At 44.3% G+C, this 16980-nt stretch overlaps 1 protein-coding gene across 1 annotated transcript in view; it reads left to right on the top strand.

Moving 5' to 3' along the window:
* The first annotated feature begins 4814 nt into the window (after window positions 1–4814).
* The window catches only part of KL (klotho), a 51490-nt gene continuing 39324 nt past the window's right edge, over window positions 4815–16980 (top strand). Inside the window, exon 1 of the mRNA XM_075492003.1 lies at window positions 4815–5591. Coding sequence (XP_075348118.1) covers window positions 4830–5591 — 762 coding nt within the window. The 5' untranslated portion in view covers window positions 4815–4829. The remainder of the gene's footprint in view (window positions 5592–16980) is intronic.

Raw genomic sequence — 16980 nt, 5'->3', positions numbered from 1 at the left:
TTCCTGGACACCCACCTTCACTTGTTCACACAGGCTCAGCAGGCTCTGAGGAGACAGGCATATTTCTTCAACCACTGCAACTAGGGTTCGGTTCCTGCCTAAAACAGGGTTGAAGCCTGTGGCTCATGAGCTGCATAGCTGGAGTCGGCAAGGAGCACTCTTTTCTCTCCTCTCTCCAACACCCCTGACTCTTCTCCCTCAGCTCTGGACCATTCTTGCCAGCCAAGCCCATGTCACCTGCCCAGGACAGGAAGAGCGAGGCTGTACCCACCTCATCACTCTCTCCTTTCCTGTGAGAGAAGCCACTTCTTTTCCCTTCTCATTTTGCCCATCCATTCTTCCACCAATTCAGAAGGCACTTTTGAAGACAGGGGCATCATCTACAAACTCTTGTCTCGTCATCTGGATAACAGGGAGGTGTTTGAGGCCTCCCAGAAGTAAAAGACAGCATTTCCAATATGCTATTTCCAATGAAACGGCATTCGGAGGCGGTGTTTCAACTTTCTCCCCGTCCCCCATGACCTTCTGTGTTTCAGGGGTTGAAATAGATTTACTGGTTCCCTTGAAGGAGGGTTTGCAAGACTGGGAAGGCTTTGTAGCCCTTGCCTTCCGGGTATGAGGAAACATCCAGACACTACATGTCCCCTCCCAAGTTACAACAGGATTGTCCTCCTTGCCCTATGTGAATAAAATAGAAACTTCTAGGCTCGCCTTGAAGTTACTCCCTATCACCCTCCAAAGTAAGAGGGGCCGAAGGATTTGGAATTCCACTTTTCCTACAAGGGGATGTTCAGGATTTGCCCACTTCTTGGAGACATGGTTACAAGGGTAAAGAGAAAACAACTGGAGTTTACATTTCTAATTTCCCACCTCACACTAGACCCTACCACAGAATAAAGGAGAACAATTCAGAGTCCTTTATGGGATAAAAAGAATTTGTCACACTTGAACAGGAGATGACCAGAGCCCCCAGAATTCAAAATAAGGCATTTCAGGTTCTCTACCACTCTTTCCAACTACAAAAAAAGTGGAGATGAAAAATGATTTGGTACTTATGGCTAGAACAGAGGAGGATTTGACATCCTCCCAAGCATTCTTCAGCACTACACTAATTCATTACACCAGCAGGCATATTTTGGACCTAACAACACCGTGTTTCTAATTTCAATACAGTTAGTTACTAGCTGTCTTTAAAGTCATTCTGAATGTACAGTGAATGCATATAACTAGTGTGATCAAGAGAGAAAGGAGGAATAGGTATGGAAGGCTGCATTTTTTCAAGACAATTGGACTTGCACCTTCTTCCCTGAGAAAACTGAGGAAGAGCTTATTTGCCTGGTAGGCTGTGATGTTCTGGCAGAGATGAAGAAGGTAAATCTAGAATGCTGTTGCACAGCTTTCCACTGGGAACAGCTATTCATCGGCAAGTGGAAGTAAAATTTGACAGCTTAGCAGTTTGCATTTAACAGACAGAATAAAGAAGTAGTATTGTTATGCAGTGATGGAAGCAATAGAGAAAATGCTTAAGTTTAATTCACGTGGTGATTTTTTTAAGCAGTATCCCCAACTGGTAGCGCATACTTTCATGTCTTGAGATGAAATGCTGAGAGTGTAAATCTATTACACAAGGCTATTTTCAACTGACTGTATGCTTGTGTATGTCTGGAAATATGCTTGTAAACAGAGAAGGGGCATTAAAACAGAAGATGGCTGTTTTAGGCACGGAGACCGCTTGTTCTGCCACGGTGAGGAGCACAGATGCTACCAGTGTAAGGCTGCTAGCTCTTCTGCAGAGATTTTAAAATGAGGAAGGGGTTTGCTGCATTGAAGTCAATGCATGATGTGACCTCAGGGAAAGCTCTTAAATGAATCTAAAGCAGTAACAGAGTTACTTTACCTAAAATTAGGTATCCCAGAAGATTCAGCCTCTTTGGGGTAGAAACAGAAATGCTCAGTCAGAATGCTGTCAAATTTGATTGCATGCACTGACTGCATAGCAAGCGAAGAAAATCTCAGCACAGCATAATAAAAATGATACTGACACTTACAGTATCCATTATACTTATTATCAAAAGTTGAACGTTCCGTAATCACTAATACAAAGAAGGCTGAAAGGTAAATCCTGATCTGCCGACCTGGGGCAGAGTTGGAAGTGTGCTTGCTCAGCAACACAGACATGATGGAGCCATGCTTTGAACTCAAGGAGCAGTGAGGGAGACCTGGATGTCTGCAAGTTTTTGGCTGACCTTTCTGCATGGTTAATATTGCACTGAGTTTGTTAGACTGTATGTTAGAAAAAAAATATATTGGCTCAGAGCAGTGGGTGATTGTGGTGTCCTAAAACATGAAAACAAGCTTTCTCTGTAAGAAAAAAACAAGCAACTGGAGGCCACAGTGCACATTTTCTGACATTTGCACTAAAAAAAATAAAAAGGTTTTCATCTGCCAGACATACAGATGAAGTGACAGCTTTGTGCCAGCAACTTATGGCCAGATTTCATCCCTCAAAAGAGGGCTGCTTGCTTCAGGAGCACAGTCACCATAGGCTTCCCGGCTAGTTTTTGGAGAAGGCAGCCACCTCCAGAAGTTGACAAAGATCTTAGCTAGGCTGACTCACACTAACACCATGAGGCTATTTCTTTCCTTTGACTGTTGAGAGGCCCTGGAAGAAACAAGCTCCTAATGAAGGAGTTTCAGTTAAGTGCCTACTTACAGGTGCTGCCTAAGTGTAAATAGGATTGATCTAGGTTTTAGTTAATAATTAGCAAATGAAAACAGAATGTATCAAGATACATTTTAAAATCTCTTGTGTCCCTAGATACCCAATGAAGTTTTTTTCCTTAAATGTCAGCAATGGACTTAGCATCACTAATGCCCTGTTTTAGGCTAAGTTATTTCTGAGGCATGTCTCTACATCCTGATTTTCGAAATACTTAGGCAGCGAGCTCCAGTGAAGGCCTTACACTTTGACTGAAATCAGGTCGGTGCTGAACAGGAGCCTGGCTCTTCACTCCTTGCCCAGGGACGACTGGAGCAATGCCGCTGTGCACTTAACAACTAATCTCCAGCTTCTGCAAGTAACTACCAGGTGATGCTAACACCTAGCTCTGTTGCTGCAGCTCAAGTTGTCATTTACTTAGACTGTAATCAAATGTCAGCAGCTTGTCAGGCTGTACAGCAAACTGAGTCCTGGCAGCCGATGACCAGCCCTGGTGCTGGGCCTGCCATCCCCAGCCCCCACCCCACAAACTTCCTCCCTGAGGGCAGGGACATCCGTGGTCCCCTGGGCTGTTCAGAACTTCATCCCTCTAACATGGGAATAAATTAATCACCACTAATGGAAGACTAACCGCAATCCTGTACTCTACATCTTTGGTCTTTTCTGTAAAAACACCACAAAACAATGCCTGAAACCGAACCTAATCGGTGCAGAAAAGGTGGAACTTGGAAGTTCTACAAACAGGCAAAGCAAACGCCCTGCCGGCACCTGCGAGGCGTGAGAGCCCATCCTGCGTGCTAGAGGAAAACTTCAGCGGCTCACAGTTGGCACTTAAATCCATCAACTCATCATTAGTAATTACTTGTAATTTTCCTGTGAAGGTGTTTATTTTCTAAAAATAAAATGGAATTATCTAAATGCCTTCATTCTGTAGTTAAACAACAACTTTTATCTCCTGAGAACATCTCCCTGCCCTTAACAGCCTGTCTAGTAAGTGTGTTTTGTGCTTAGATGTCCCAACTCATGTTAGAGTCCACACAACTGAATACCAGGTTTTTGCAATGTGTTGAGCCAGTTGTCGCTTCGCAGCCCTGGTCGAATTCTTTCATCCAAAGGACAAGAGAACAGCAGCCTGAGACCTGCCTTTAAAGAGAAGTCCATGCATCGCACCCACACGATCGGTTAAAAAATGTACCTCAGTAATCAAACTTAGCTCGATTTGTTTCCTCCCTGTAAAGATCTGTGAAGCATTTCTAATCGGAACTTGTTCTGCATGCGGTAAACAACCAAATACACCAACCTCCTACTCCGAAAAAGAAAAGTGTTATTGCTGGGAGGCGACAGTCCATTACGGGGGGGAGGGGGGTGAGTGTATGATGTCCTTAGACAACAAGTTTCTCTTTAATTACTCTTACATGAGCCATAGCAGCTGCGATGTCTCTTGCCAAGGTACCACGAAGGAAATACTGGGTGAAGTGAAATAATTTTTATTTCCTCGCCTTCCCTCCCCCCGCGGATCGCTCCCTCCCCTCGGCCCCGCCGCAGCGGCCGCTGCCCGCCGGCCCCGGGCTCCCCGACGGCGGCACTGCGGGAAGGGGACTACGGGCAGCTCCCCAGAGGGGACGGATCCGGCCGCCGAGTCTCTCCCTGGGCTCCTTCGTTTCGGGGAAAGGGTGCAGGGCAGCGGCGAGGGTGCCGCCTCCGAGGGGTGCCCCGGAGCCGCAGCGAGGTGCGGGCGCCCGGCGGGGCGGGCGGAGGGCTGCGGGGGCCGGCCCTGCCGCCCACGGACGGGTATCTCCGCCCTAAGGGGCCGGGGGGTGTGTGACAGAGGCGACCCCGAAGGGAAGACAGGGCCCACCTCTCCCCCGAGGAGCCCCCGCCCCGCTGCCGCCCTCTCCTCCCCGCCCGCCCCGTCTCACCCCCTGGATCCCGCCCCCGGAGGCAGCTCTCCCCGAGGGAGCCGGGCGGGAGGGATGCAGGCGGCAGCTCCGAGGTAATTATTAATAGCCGTGCCCACCGGGGCGGAGGGGGGGAAGGGGCGAGGTGAGATAAAAGGGGGCGGCGGGGGGCTGGGAGGAGGGAGCCTCCGTCGCGGAGCCCCGCCGGGAGCATGGCCCCCGCCGCGCCGCTGCCGCCGCCGCTGCTGCCGCCGCTGCTGCTGCTGCTGCTGGGGCGGCCGCTGCTCGGGGCGCCGGGGCAGGGCGCGGGCACCTGGTCCCGCTTCGCCCGGCTGCCCTACCCGCAGGACCAGCTCTTCCTCCACGACACCTTCCCCGACGGGTTCCTCTGGGGCGCTGGCAGCGCCGCCTACCAGACGGAGGGCGGCTGGCGCCAGGGCGGCAAAGGCGCCTCCGTCTGGGACACCTTCGCCCACCGCCCGGCCGCGCCGCCCGGGTCCGCCCCGCCGGGGCCGGCGGGCGGCGACGTGGCCAGCGACAGCTACAACAACCTCTTCCGCGACGCCGAGGGGCTGCGGCGCCTGGGGGTCTCCCACTACCGCTTCTCGCTGGCCTGGGCCCGGCTGCTGCCCAACGGCACGGCGCCCGTCAACCCCGCCGGGCTGGCCCACTACCGGCGGCTGCTGGGCCGCCTGCGGGAGCTGGGCGTCGAGCCCGTCGTCACCCTCTACCACTGGGACCTGCCGCAGGGCCTGCAGGACGCCTTCGGCGGCTGGGCCAGCCCTGTCCTGCCCCAGCTCTTCCGCGACTACGCCGAGCTCTGCTTCCGGCATTTCGGCGGGCAGGTGCGCTACTGGCTGACCATGGACAACCCCTACGTGGTGGCCTGGCACGGCTACGGCACGGGGCGGCTGCCACCCGGCGTGCGGGGCGGCCCGCGCCTTGGCTACCTGGCGGCCCACCACCTGCTCCAGGTAAATGGCGGGTGGAGGGAAGGGGCCCCGGCGGCTCCTCGGCCCCTGGGTTGTGCCAAGGGGAAGGGTGCGGAGGCTGCCCTCAGCCTGCCCCGTTGGCAGACCTGTTGCCAGGCTGGCCGCTGGAGTGGAAACCGAATCAACGTGCCCGATGACGTGTGGGCAGCCGGTTTATGGGTTTAAGCTGGCGAGGCTCATAGGTGGGCGGCAGGAACTTTGTGGTCATTTTGAGTTGAGGGAAACGTGCCGAGTTAAAGCACGTCTGTATTCTGCAGAAATGTTCAATCCTGCCGCCAGCGCTTGCGAATGCAGGTCTGGGTGGGTGAGTGGATGCATTCAGCTGTGCCCATCCAGCACTGGCTTCCTAAGGTTGATGTGGAAATGCTTAATACGACTGTAAAGAGAGTTAATGCGTTTAATAAAAAAATCTTACTGAGTTAATGGAGATGGTAGAGGTGGCCGAAATGTCATACTGAGAGATTTTCTTGACGAGTATGGGGTTTTTTTGAGTGTGAACAATTTTTGGGAAAAAAAAACCCCTCTGTTCCCCAGCTAGTCTAGTAAGTGGCATAAGTACTTTACTATACATAATTTTTATGCAGTGTATCTACATATGGTGTAATTGTAACGTTTGCTGGAAGCAAACGTTGTGGATTCTCAGGGAGAATTAAGCAAAAGTGTGTACAAATCATTTCAATGACAGGGGAAAGCATTCAGCCTGACTGGAATGGTGTGGCCGTTAAGGGGTGATCTATTGTACCTTAATACACGTTCACAAACTCTGCTAATGTCCATCTGCTCAGCATACACTTACCGGCAAGTTATATCCTAATGAGTAGCATATATGACATGTGAACACTGAGAAAACATCCGGTGCATACCTTATTCAACTTTTTGCCACTTTCCTGCATTACTTTTGCATTGTTTAGTGCTACAAATAAGTCAAGAGAAAATGTAGGTGGGGAAAATGTAGGTTAAATTTCAGACTAAAGTCCTGGTCCTGAAACCTTTGAACTCTTCATTTAGTACCGTGGGGTATACTTGACTATGTTTCACGCTGTGATTGTACAGTTCACTGAACTAAGTGAGTCTGCTCATGAGTAAAGTTATTCCTAAACTTCAGCACTTGCAGGATTAGCCCCAGATTTTGCAGCGAGGCTTTGTCACCTATGAATGATCATTACACTTTTCATACAGTCACTTGAAGAGTTGGCGATGAGTTATTTGCTGTACTTGCATAGTTATTCTGAAGGCAGTGGGGCTGTGCACAAGGGGATGGGCTGCCGGCTTGGTGCCTGGGGCGCAGAACGTAGGGAGCAGAAGCTCCATTTCTCTGTCTTCCTACAGATAACATGAAAAAGAAATCATTAAAGCTGCAAATTTGAGCAGTCAGGTTGTCAGACCTTGGAATCCTTCAACTCCAAGGGTCGTAGGCTTAACTGAGGTGGAGTTTTAATGTTGCCTATCGCTTTTTTTTTTCCCTAAAGCCCCTCCTTTGCTGTGCAAAACGGGCCGTTAATGAGTCAGTTCATGTTCTGTGTGCTTCTCCCCTCTGCCCTTTGTTGAATTTGTCACTTCAGACCTGAATTAATACAAGGCTCTGAGAACAGAGGAATGAAGATGAACACCTCTTTTGTCCCTGGTGTTTACATAGTGCTGTCTGTCTTGAGTATTTGTATCCCACATCACCATAGTATCTCAGTCCCTCATAATCTCAGACGTATACTTGTTCTCGTAAAGCCTGATGGAGAAGGAAGGTGCTTTTCTATTTAACAAATAAGAAACTGAGGCACAGACTTGCCTACGCCATGTAAAAAGTATAATTAAACAGGGAAGTCTACCAATACTTGGTTTAGTGACAGAACCTCAGGATTAGTTTTGTCCTAGTGACTGTCATTCAGGGTGTTCACAATTAGTGGACATTTCTTTTTACACACCAGTGTAAGGCAGCAAGGTATCGTTTTTTCCACATTTCATGAATGAGGAACTTAAACACAGATGCAATTAAGACCCAGAGCGTCCACTCATTGTTCGTACCCTTTTCCTGGCATGTGATCTTTTTAGAATATTGGTCGGTTATATTATACTTTCAGCTCTTCTACAAGTCAGATCCCAAAATTTCAGATCACCTACAGAGAAAATAAGCAATGTGCTGTTTATGCAGAAGAGTTCCCATCCCGGACTCCTCCAGGTAGGAGTCTTTAGTAGAGGCAGAGATAGAGCCTGACTCTTCAGGACAGAGAAGTGAACAGCTTTAACACTGAGATCCTCATTTTCCTTCTTACATCTTGGTAGCTTATTGATATTAGACCTTTCAGCTTGTGCAAGCAATGAAGTAGGAAGCTAGAGTATACACAGCCTGATGTCCAGAGAAAGTATATATAATTGTGTAATGAAAGATTAAGTTATACCGCATACGGTAAGGAGTGACTTACATTTCCACGTGCACATTAAATTCTTCTCTTACATAATTCTTGAGTGATTGACTTTGCAACTTGAATAATGACAGAATCACAGAATCGTATAGGTTGGAAAAGACCTTTAGGATCATCGAGTCCAACTGTAAACGTAACACTACCAAGACCACCACTACACCATGTCCCTAAGCACCTCATCCAAACATCCTTTAAATACCTCCTTTAAATACCTCCAGGGATGGCGACTCCACCACTTCCCTGGGCAGCCTGTTCCAGTGCTTGACAACCCTTTCAGTGAAGAAAAATTTCCTAATATCCAGTCTAAACCTCCCCTGGCACAACTTGAGGCCGTTTCCTCTCATCCTATCACTTGTTACCTGGGAGAAGAGACCGACCCCCACCTCTCTACAACCTCCTTTCAGGTAGTTGTAGAGAGCGATAAGGTCTCCCCTCAGCCTCCTTTTCTCCAGGCTAAACAACCCCAGTTCCCTCAGCCACTCCTCATAAGACTTGTGCTCCAGACCCTTCACCAGCTTCGTTGCCCTTCTCTGGACACGCTCCAGCACCTCAATGTCTCTCTTGTAGTGGGGGGCCCAAAACTGAACACAGGATTTGAGGTGCAGCCTCACCAGTGCCAAGTACAGGGGCACGATCACTTCCCTAGTCCTACTGGCCACGCTATTTTTGATACAAGCCAGGATGCCATTGGCTTTCTTGGCCGCCTGGGCACACTGCTGGCTCATATTCAGCCGGCTGTCAACCAACACCCCCAGGTCCTTTTCTGCCAGGCAGCTTTCCAGCCACTCTTCCCCAAGCCTGTAGCGTTGCATGGGGTTGTTGTGGCCCAAGTGCAGGACCTTGCACTTGGCCTTGTTAAACCTCATACAATTGACCTCGGCCCATTGATCCAGCCTGTCCAGGTCCCTCTGCAGAGCCTGCCTACCCTCAAGCATGAGGTAGGAAGAATGTTTTCTAATGTGTGTCTGTGGGTTGCATATAATTTTGTAGGTTAGTTTGGTCAGTTGTTCTCAGGAGCACATGCAGCCTTGATTTGGATCAGAAGGCTGTGCAGTAGTACCGCTTCATCACATAACCTGGAGGATGTGTGCAGCACCAGACAGTGCTGCCGGGAGATGCAGTCCTCACAGCCCCACCAGAGAAGATGTGGTTGTATCATCCCACACAAAAAACCTGCTGCCTTTTGGCTGCCTAAACTTTTGCTGCTTATGTCTTACATCATTACCCAAAAGGTCTGGTCCCAGATTTCTTCCTAATCCTTTTTCCTTCTCTGTGGCATTCTTGTTGTTTTTTTTTTTTCCCCAGGGAAATTGAGCTTGCAGAACATGTTTGGTTTTTAAAAGATAAAATGTGTTGTCATAAATGTTTGGTTCTTGGCAAATGAGCAGACTAACTCTTAATATGCATGTTTTCTGACTTCTTTTTACTTATGTACAATATGCAGTTTTTGGCATCTTTCTGCATTTATTCAAACCAAAGACCCTCATAAGTGGAAAGCTTAATAACTAGTGAAAGCTGATGTCTACTAATTTATTTTACTGGATGTTAATTACATTAAAAGATGAAATAATTTCCTTTAAGTTCTTTAAAATTCAACTGATATGAATGTGGATTTTGGGCTCTGTCTTTCTGAGTGAGTTATTTATTATCTGAATAAATAATCAAATAAGAGTTTGATTCAATTCAGGCTGTTCAATTCAGGGCTGGTGCAAACAGGGCAATGATGTTTGATCTGAATAATGATGTTTAAATTTAGCTTGAATGGATTTCATCCTATTGTACTGAACTTTTTAATTACCTTTCATTTTTCTGAACTTCCACAACTGAGTCATAACAGATGCTAAATGGTCAGAGTAAGAGACAATTTTTATAAAGAGCAAAGAAAAATAATGTAAAAAAAAAAACTTGTAAGAAAAAACATTTTATGGATGCATCCTTGGTTCGTTATTGAGAGATGTTGATCGGTATTTAGTGAAAACTTCACCCTTTTATAGTATTTCCACTGACACTTGTCGCTTTTGACATGTCTAAGCCCTTGAAACCTGGTAAGAAATGGAGGAAGCTGTACACATTTATTCACAAAATAAATTGAATGGATCAAGTACAGTTCATAAAAGTTGGCATTCTCTCAAGTCAACAGCCCGAAAATGTAATGCCAGCAATCTGTCATGTATATGATGCATCTCTTTCTCCAGATAGGAGTTGAGAGGGGTCATTGTATTATGTTCTGGTTTTTTGCAAATGCATTATTTCATTACTGGTTCACAGTATATTGTCTGAGTTGAACATACTTGGATTTACTCAATATAAACAGCATTTGCAGAAACAGAAGAACACGTTGTTTCCCCAAAGAAGTGAGTGGAATTGCTGCCTGGAAACCAGTCACGTAGCAACAGTCTGATTTCTATTCCAAAACTCTTTCCAAAACAAAAGGTAAGTACTCTTTTGTTGACCTTCAGTGCTAAACCTAATAAAGTATCAGTAATTGCAGCATAGGAGAATGGTCTTTTCTCCATGCGTATTGTTTCTTTCAAAATTCAGACACCCTTCAAACTTTCACTCAGTGCAAATGGAGTGATTTTGGATTTTCCGGAAAGTAACACGACTCACCGTAGTTGTGAAGACGTACAGAATTTTTATAAAAAAGAAGGAATAATTCTAAGATAGTATTTTAATTTTTTTTCATAGTCTTGCTTTCTTAAGACTTAATTCAAAGAAGAACAAAGAAGAAATTGGTTCTGTTTCTGGTTTTGAGTATCAGTTGGGTAGTATATGGTTGCAAAGAATTTATTGCAGTAGTGATTATTCTAATCACTAATAATTTTAATCAGGTATCTTTCAAATGTCAGAGATGACAAACCATAGAGCAAATTCAGATCTGATGCTGCAGTTTTCTGTGCCAGTAGCTACAGATGGTTATACTATGTTCATAAATTGTATTAAAAGCTATAGTGTACCTTTCTCAAGCTTTAATATTCAAAAGAAAAAAAATACATTGAGTTTCATTTTAAAAGGTGATAAACAGAGGAGTTTGGGTTTCAAGGATGCTCATTTTATGAAGATTAGCTCCAAAGATAGAATATGTAACTGTCATTTCTTGCCATTTCTACCTGATTGCATACACATTTGCAGAAGGAATGTTGTTTTCAAATATTCTGCTGTAACAAAAAAGCAGTATGTTATCTTTACAGAGTACTTTGATGTTTAATTCTAGAAATAGCAGGACTATGTGGAGAATAAGGTATAATCATGGAAAAGTAAGAGTGGACCTCCCTCGAATGTAGGGGTCCTATAACTTGAAAAGCTTTTTAGAGATTATAGGAAATCTTAGTAAAACTCAACAGGCAGGACCTGGAAAGCCTACACTGGTGACCAAAGTGGGATGGAAGCAGGATTTGTGTGTTCTCTGTGTGGAAGAGGACCAGGTCAAGCCCATAGGTATGTTAAGTCCCGCCTCAGCTCTTTTGCTGTTCATTATGAGGATGAGGATTTGTTGAAGGTCCCTGTTCATTATGAGAATTTTAGTGCTTAGTAGTTGCGGTTTTTATAGCTGCAAATCTCTGTATTTAATTCTATAGGCAGCCACAAATCTGTGTTTTCATAGCTCATTTTAAGTGCCCCGTGCCTGATTTTTAATTGTTGCAGTAGCTGTTTCTGGAGGTACCTAGATGATACTTCTGGTTCCTATCCAAGGTAATCTAGTATGCTTCCTTTTTAAATAGCATGCTTTTCATTTAAGATCAAAGTTTTGGTTTAACATGTTGGGCAGGGCTCTGCTCAGTGCCAGAAAGATGATGACTACTGATTAACAGCAGTTTGATACAGATAAGGGCATTTAGATAGGCAACATAAAATTCACATCTCATAAAGTCTTACTGGGTACATGAGTGTAAAGCTGTCTTCTCCTTGATACTCTCTCATTTTGCATTAATAAAACCTCATAAAGTATGAGACGTTCTTGGTTCTTCTTCTTCAAGCAACCTCTTTCTTCAAGCAGAAGAGAGCCTGTATTTGTTACAGTTTTGGGGGATCCGGAGTGAAGTGTGTGGAAGGACTCATGTTACCGTGCATTCCTTCGTATGACTAACTTTTCCAGTGTCCATTTCATCTTGCTTCTATGGAAGGTTTCCAGTACTTAAGGTAGCTGATGGGCATAATTCCTACCCATACTTAAGGATATTGTTGGGACCTGGAAAATAAAGCCTTTCTTCAATTTTTGCAGAGTGAAGTGTATATTTTAATTTGAGATAGTTCACCATGTTTTAGTCCTGCCTTTCCCTTTTGACTGAAGGCAAGGAGCTCTTGGAGCTTTTCCCATGATAGGTCAAGTAGTAGCCTCTATTCAGCAACCATCAGCAGGTGGAAGTGCAGACACAGTCTTTTCTGTTGAAAGTGTTGTCTTCTGTGAGGAAGAAATGCTCTGTGACATAAGAGAAAGTTGCTTCACTCATCATGCCCACCTTCTAGAAGGTCAAAATCTGATCTCTCTCGCTTTGGTAGAAATGAAATCAGAATTGGACTCCAGTAGTTTCTTGGGAAATTACCTTAGCTTCGTTCCTCACATTTATTAACTCTTTCTTTGAGTAACAGCATCTCCTTCCCAGTCTACTCTGGGGAACAAAACATTTTTTCACTATCTTTCAGTATTTCTTCAACTAGACAGAAGCAGTGAATACGTCTATACAGATGGTAGTACCGTTGGCAAGCAGCAACCATTAGGACAGTGAATAGAGAGCAGTACAAGGTGTGGGCATTTGGAGACATTTCATTTAAACTATTTTTGGCGACTATGATGCATATCCTTCTTACATTGGGAGGAGCAGGAAAGAACAAACAGCCACGTGCATGTAGGTGCTCTGTAGTTTGCTTAGCTTCAGTTTGTGGTGTCTTGTGGTTTACAGTTTCTAGTTGGAAGAGTTTGAGGGCTGTTTGCTAATCCTTGCAACTGAGTGGTGCGATTTGTGTGTTTGGTTGTTGCTGATGAACAGTGAAACTGCTGAACTTAATCTGAAGGTGCAAGGCTGATCTTGGCAAAGTTTTAAAGAAGCCAAGCAATCAAAGGAGCCTACTTGTAGAGACTTGTAAGTAAAGAAATGTACACAAGGAGATTTTCTTCTGCCTTTCCATGATGGTAAAAATAAAGAAGAAGGAATGATGACGAAGTGCTTCTGAAGAAGTAGGGGAGGTGACCTCCATATACAATGATGACAGGTTGTAGAAATTATAGGATGTGTATTATTTATTTTAAGTACTAAATAAAAACTACTCATGCTTGAATATTTGCCTGCCAAAGCTTGTAGAAAAGCACCTCAGGTAAAACTGTGAGTGCTGATTTTAGATTAAATCTGAGAATATGATGGAACAGAAAAATAAGGCTGTAGAAAGCATCTCAGGATGTTTAGAAAATTACTGAAATGAAGACTGGACAGATTTCTGAGGGAGAAGGTGACCCATGGAATATGACCATGAATAAAACATGAACGAAGAAACTGACTACTGGAAGAAGAACTGAATTACAGCACTTGAGAGAAAATGTACCAGCAGAAAGAGAAGGTGGGTTGTCAAGAAGGAAGAGTAACTAAGCACAAGAGGAGAACGATAGTGGCCATAGCAAGGGATTGGAGCCTTTGGTAAAATGGGATGAGTAGGAGACAAATGATACCAAGGAAGGGGAAGAATTAGATTCATACCAATGCTCTCTGTAAATGCTCAAATATGCATAAATGCATAAATATCATTTACAGGAAGAAAATTTAGAGTTAAAGGCAGTATGCACACACACAAAAGAGGATAAAAGTTCAGTATCAATAAAATTAGATTGGCTATTAGCAGTCATCGATAGCCCTTGGAGGAATGAGTTTCTGGCATGGCCTTTCAGTGTTAATGGTAGGCACAAAAATCTCACTTTAAGACAGCTAGAGCAGTTTGAGAAAAGAGACTCTTGATACATTTGGTGGCAGTGGAGGTGGCAGGACTTGTAATGCTGTATTCTTTCTCTTTGCTTGCGAATTCATAGCAGAATGATACATGGCATAATTTAAACTCTGAGAACGTAGTTCAATGGAAAAAAATGAAATACAGTCTATATTAACAGTAAACAGTTTGTTTAGGACATTAGTGGTAGCAACTTCTGGCTTATTGTGACAGCTTCTACACTACTCTGAGAGCACAAAACACCGATAAAAACACTGGCCTGTTAAGTTCGTAGTATATGTCCCTGGAAATTTGGCAGGAAGGGTCATTCTAGATGCACCCTGGAGTAAGACAAGGCAATTCAAGAATCTCTGGATCTGGTCACGTTGAAGCACATTTGTTTTGTTTCATTTTTATGTATTTTTAGTCTGCGAAGAAAGTAGCATTCTGTGTTACAGAGAACTGCAACAGTTTAAAGTTTAGCTTTGTTTTGATTCTGAAAAAAACCCCCATATTCTAAATTCCGCCAGTTACTGAAATCTTTGCAGATGCTGTTTACAACAGCTGGTGTATGAACCGAGGGACTGGGTCCACGGGTGGTTCCAGTGCCACCAGGCAGCTGTGTGACTTCTGCACGACAGGAGCACAAGGGACTTTGGCACGTCTCTGGATCCGGCCAGCCTGGGAGGCTGAAAGGCCGGGCAGTGCTGTGAGAGACCCTGCCATGTGCTCTTCAGCAAGAGAGTGAGCTGATGGCGAGCCACACACATTTCCAGTGGACTGTCACTTTGGTCTGCACATGATAATTTTGATACTTGCACTTTAGGTCTCATGATAACAGTTGAGCTTTGACTTCTGTTTTAGTCAGCTTAGCACATCTCTGAAGACAGCTGAATGGTTTAGAATTGGTGGGGAGAGATTATACTATGGAAATGCCTTGTTATTTTCTGAGTCCAAAAGTCGACCCAGGAATCCTTTTGTAGGTTAATCAGTTTAATGCCCTTACTAAAGGCTAGAAAATGTTGGCACCACTGGGATTATATTTCACAAACTATTTGCTTTACAGTTGGGAAGATGGTAGCATCTGTTTGTTTTGATCCTGCTTCAAGAAAAGACATCAAATGGTCGGGTGGGGAGGGGGGACAGACTTGTAGCTGTTGGTCACACTTTCTGGTAGGAGTTCACTGTGATTTTCTGATACCTTTTCTCAGTTGACTTTTTTCTTACTGTTTTGAATATGTAGTAGCTCCACTGGATCAGTTGTTTTTCAAAGCTGAGGGCAAAGTTTACTCTATTTAACTTCCAGCATTTTAAGGAATAACCTCATTTTTGCTGCAGGCATGGAACTGTTGAACATAGTTATTGATTAATTATTCTAATTATGGTTCCTTAACTCAAATATATATGGAAATGATAGAATTATGCAGCATTTATTTTCATTTGAGAAAATAGGTTGGGAATATTTTGCATTGTCAGGCTGAGTGATTTTTTTTCGTTTTGTATTTTGTAAGTAATAACATTTTGCTTCAAAATCAATTCAATAATTCTGACCTCAGGTTTGAAATGAAAGTTCAACTGGCTCCTGACTATACAGTGATGACATGTTTTTTGTAATACACTTATTTCATTCTTCATTTCTTTTCCTGTCATCGTACAATGCTAACTTGCATACAAGTGGTGTTTGGAGAGAGAAGGGCCACCACAACAGAATGGCCATCACCAGTTACGTATTCCATTAGGAGGCAAAATCCAGGCCAGAAAGAGTCGTAACAAAACATGAGGTGATAGGAAAGAGGAGTATTAGGAAAACAGACAATGCACAAGGAGCTGGTGAAATGTGGGGGTGACTGGTGGTGAGTGGGAATGCAGGAGCTGGGTTTATGAGACAATACCGCATTTTTGTGTGCATATTTAGCATTGAAAATTAAACTTGACGTGAAATGAGATGGCCTGCACTCCACCAAAGGTGAGTAGTTCTTTGGTTCATTTTTATTTATAAATGTCATATGAATTTTTTTTGAGGAAGCTGACTGGTGTTTTAATGAAATCACAAACCATGCTTCATAGTGATGGAGCCTAATTCCAAGAGTCTGTCTTGGCTTATGGTGTCCACTTGCTGTCCCCACATTGCCACCAGCACTGGGAGTGGGGGACACAATGAGCAGCCTGCAAAAGAAAGGAGGGATGCTACATTAAGGCTGGGTTTCTCAAAGGACCTTAAGGAAAATAAGTGAGAATTGAATTTTTCTTAAGCTTTTTTGAGAATCCTGTCACTTTCAAGCAGTTAAGTAAGTTAGCAAGTTGAACAGATGTATTCCTCTTAACTTCAAGAAAATGCGTATTCCCATATTCAAGTAGCACCTCTGCTGTGTGAAGTGTAAGACCTTGGAAATGCACTGAAGGAGCTCTTGAACTGTTTATCATCCTTCCCTTCCCAGCCGTGAACCTGCCTCTTGTTTTGAATGAGAAGGGCGTATTGGGGTATACCAAGCAGGGCAAAGAACGGAGCTGGGGGAGTATGATTCAGCTGCAGTTTTGCATCTTAATAATATTCTTGGTAGAATCAAAAAATCCCTCTTTTTCTTTTTCATAGTCAGCTGTGATTACTACCTCCCCATCATGTCAGCTAGCCTTTTCTCTGATTCCTAATACTTCCTGTTTTCACAAAGTAATGTCGTGTAATTAGGGCAAGTCAAAAAGATCTAAAACCTGTGAAACTGGAGCTTGCTGATTCATTGAAATTAAGATATTTGAGAGAGGGACTTCAGTTTCCCATAAAAAGTTGAGAACTAGGGGTAATAAAAATCTGTCATTTTATTTTTACTTTGCCATGGAACTTCTTGGTTTTCCATTTAGATGTGATATTGAAAAATTCCATTTTGATATAGTGAGTCAGTCATTTCACACACTGCCTTCTGTATTCTTTCGTTGGATGAGTGCCCACTGCTTCAAACTGGGTCAGTTTACCCTTGTGAAATTGCTGTATAACCTGCTGCAATATGACTGACTTCTTGAAGCTGCAGATTGATGCCTTTTATTCT

This window comes from Mycteria americana, chromosome 1 (genome assembly GCF_035582795.1).
Source record: "Mycteria americana isolate JAX WOST 10 ecotype Jacksonville Zoo and Gardens chromosome 1, USCA_MyAme_1.0, whole genome shotgun sequence".
Classification (NCBI taxonomy): Eukaryota; Metazoa; Chordata; class Aves; order Ciconiiformes; family Ciconiidae; genus Mycteria; species Mycteria americana.
This window is presented reverse-complemented; position numbering and strand designations above follow the sequence as displayed.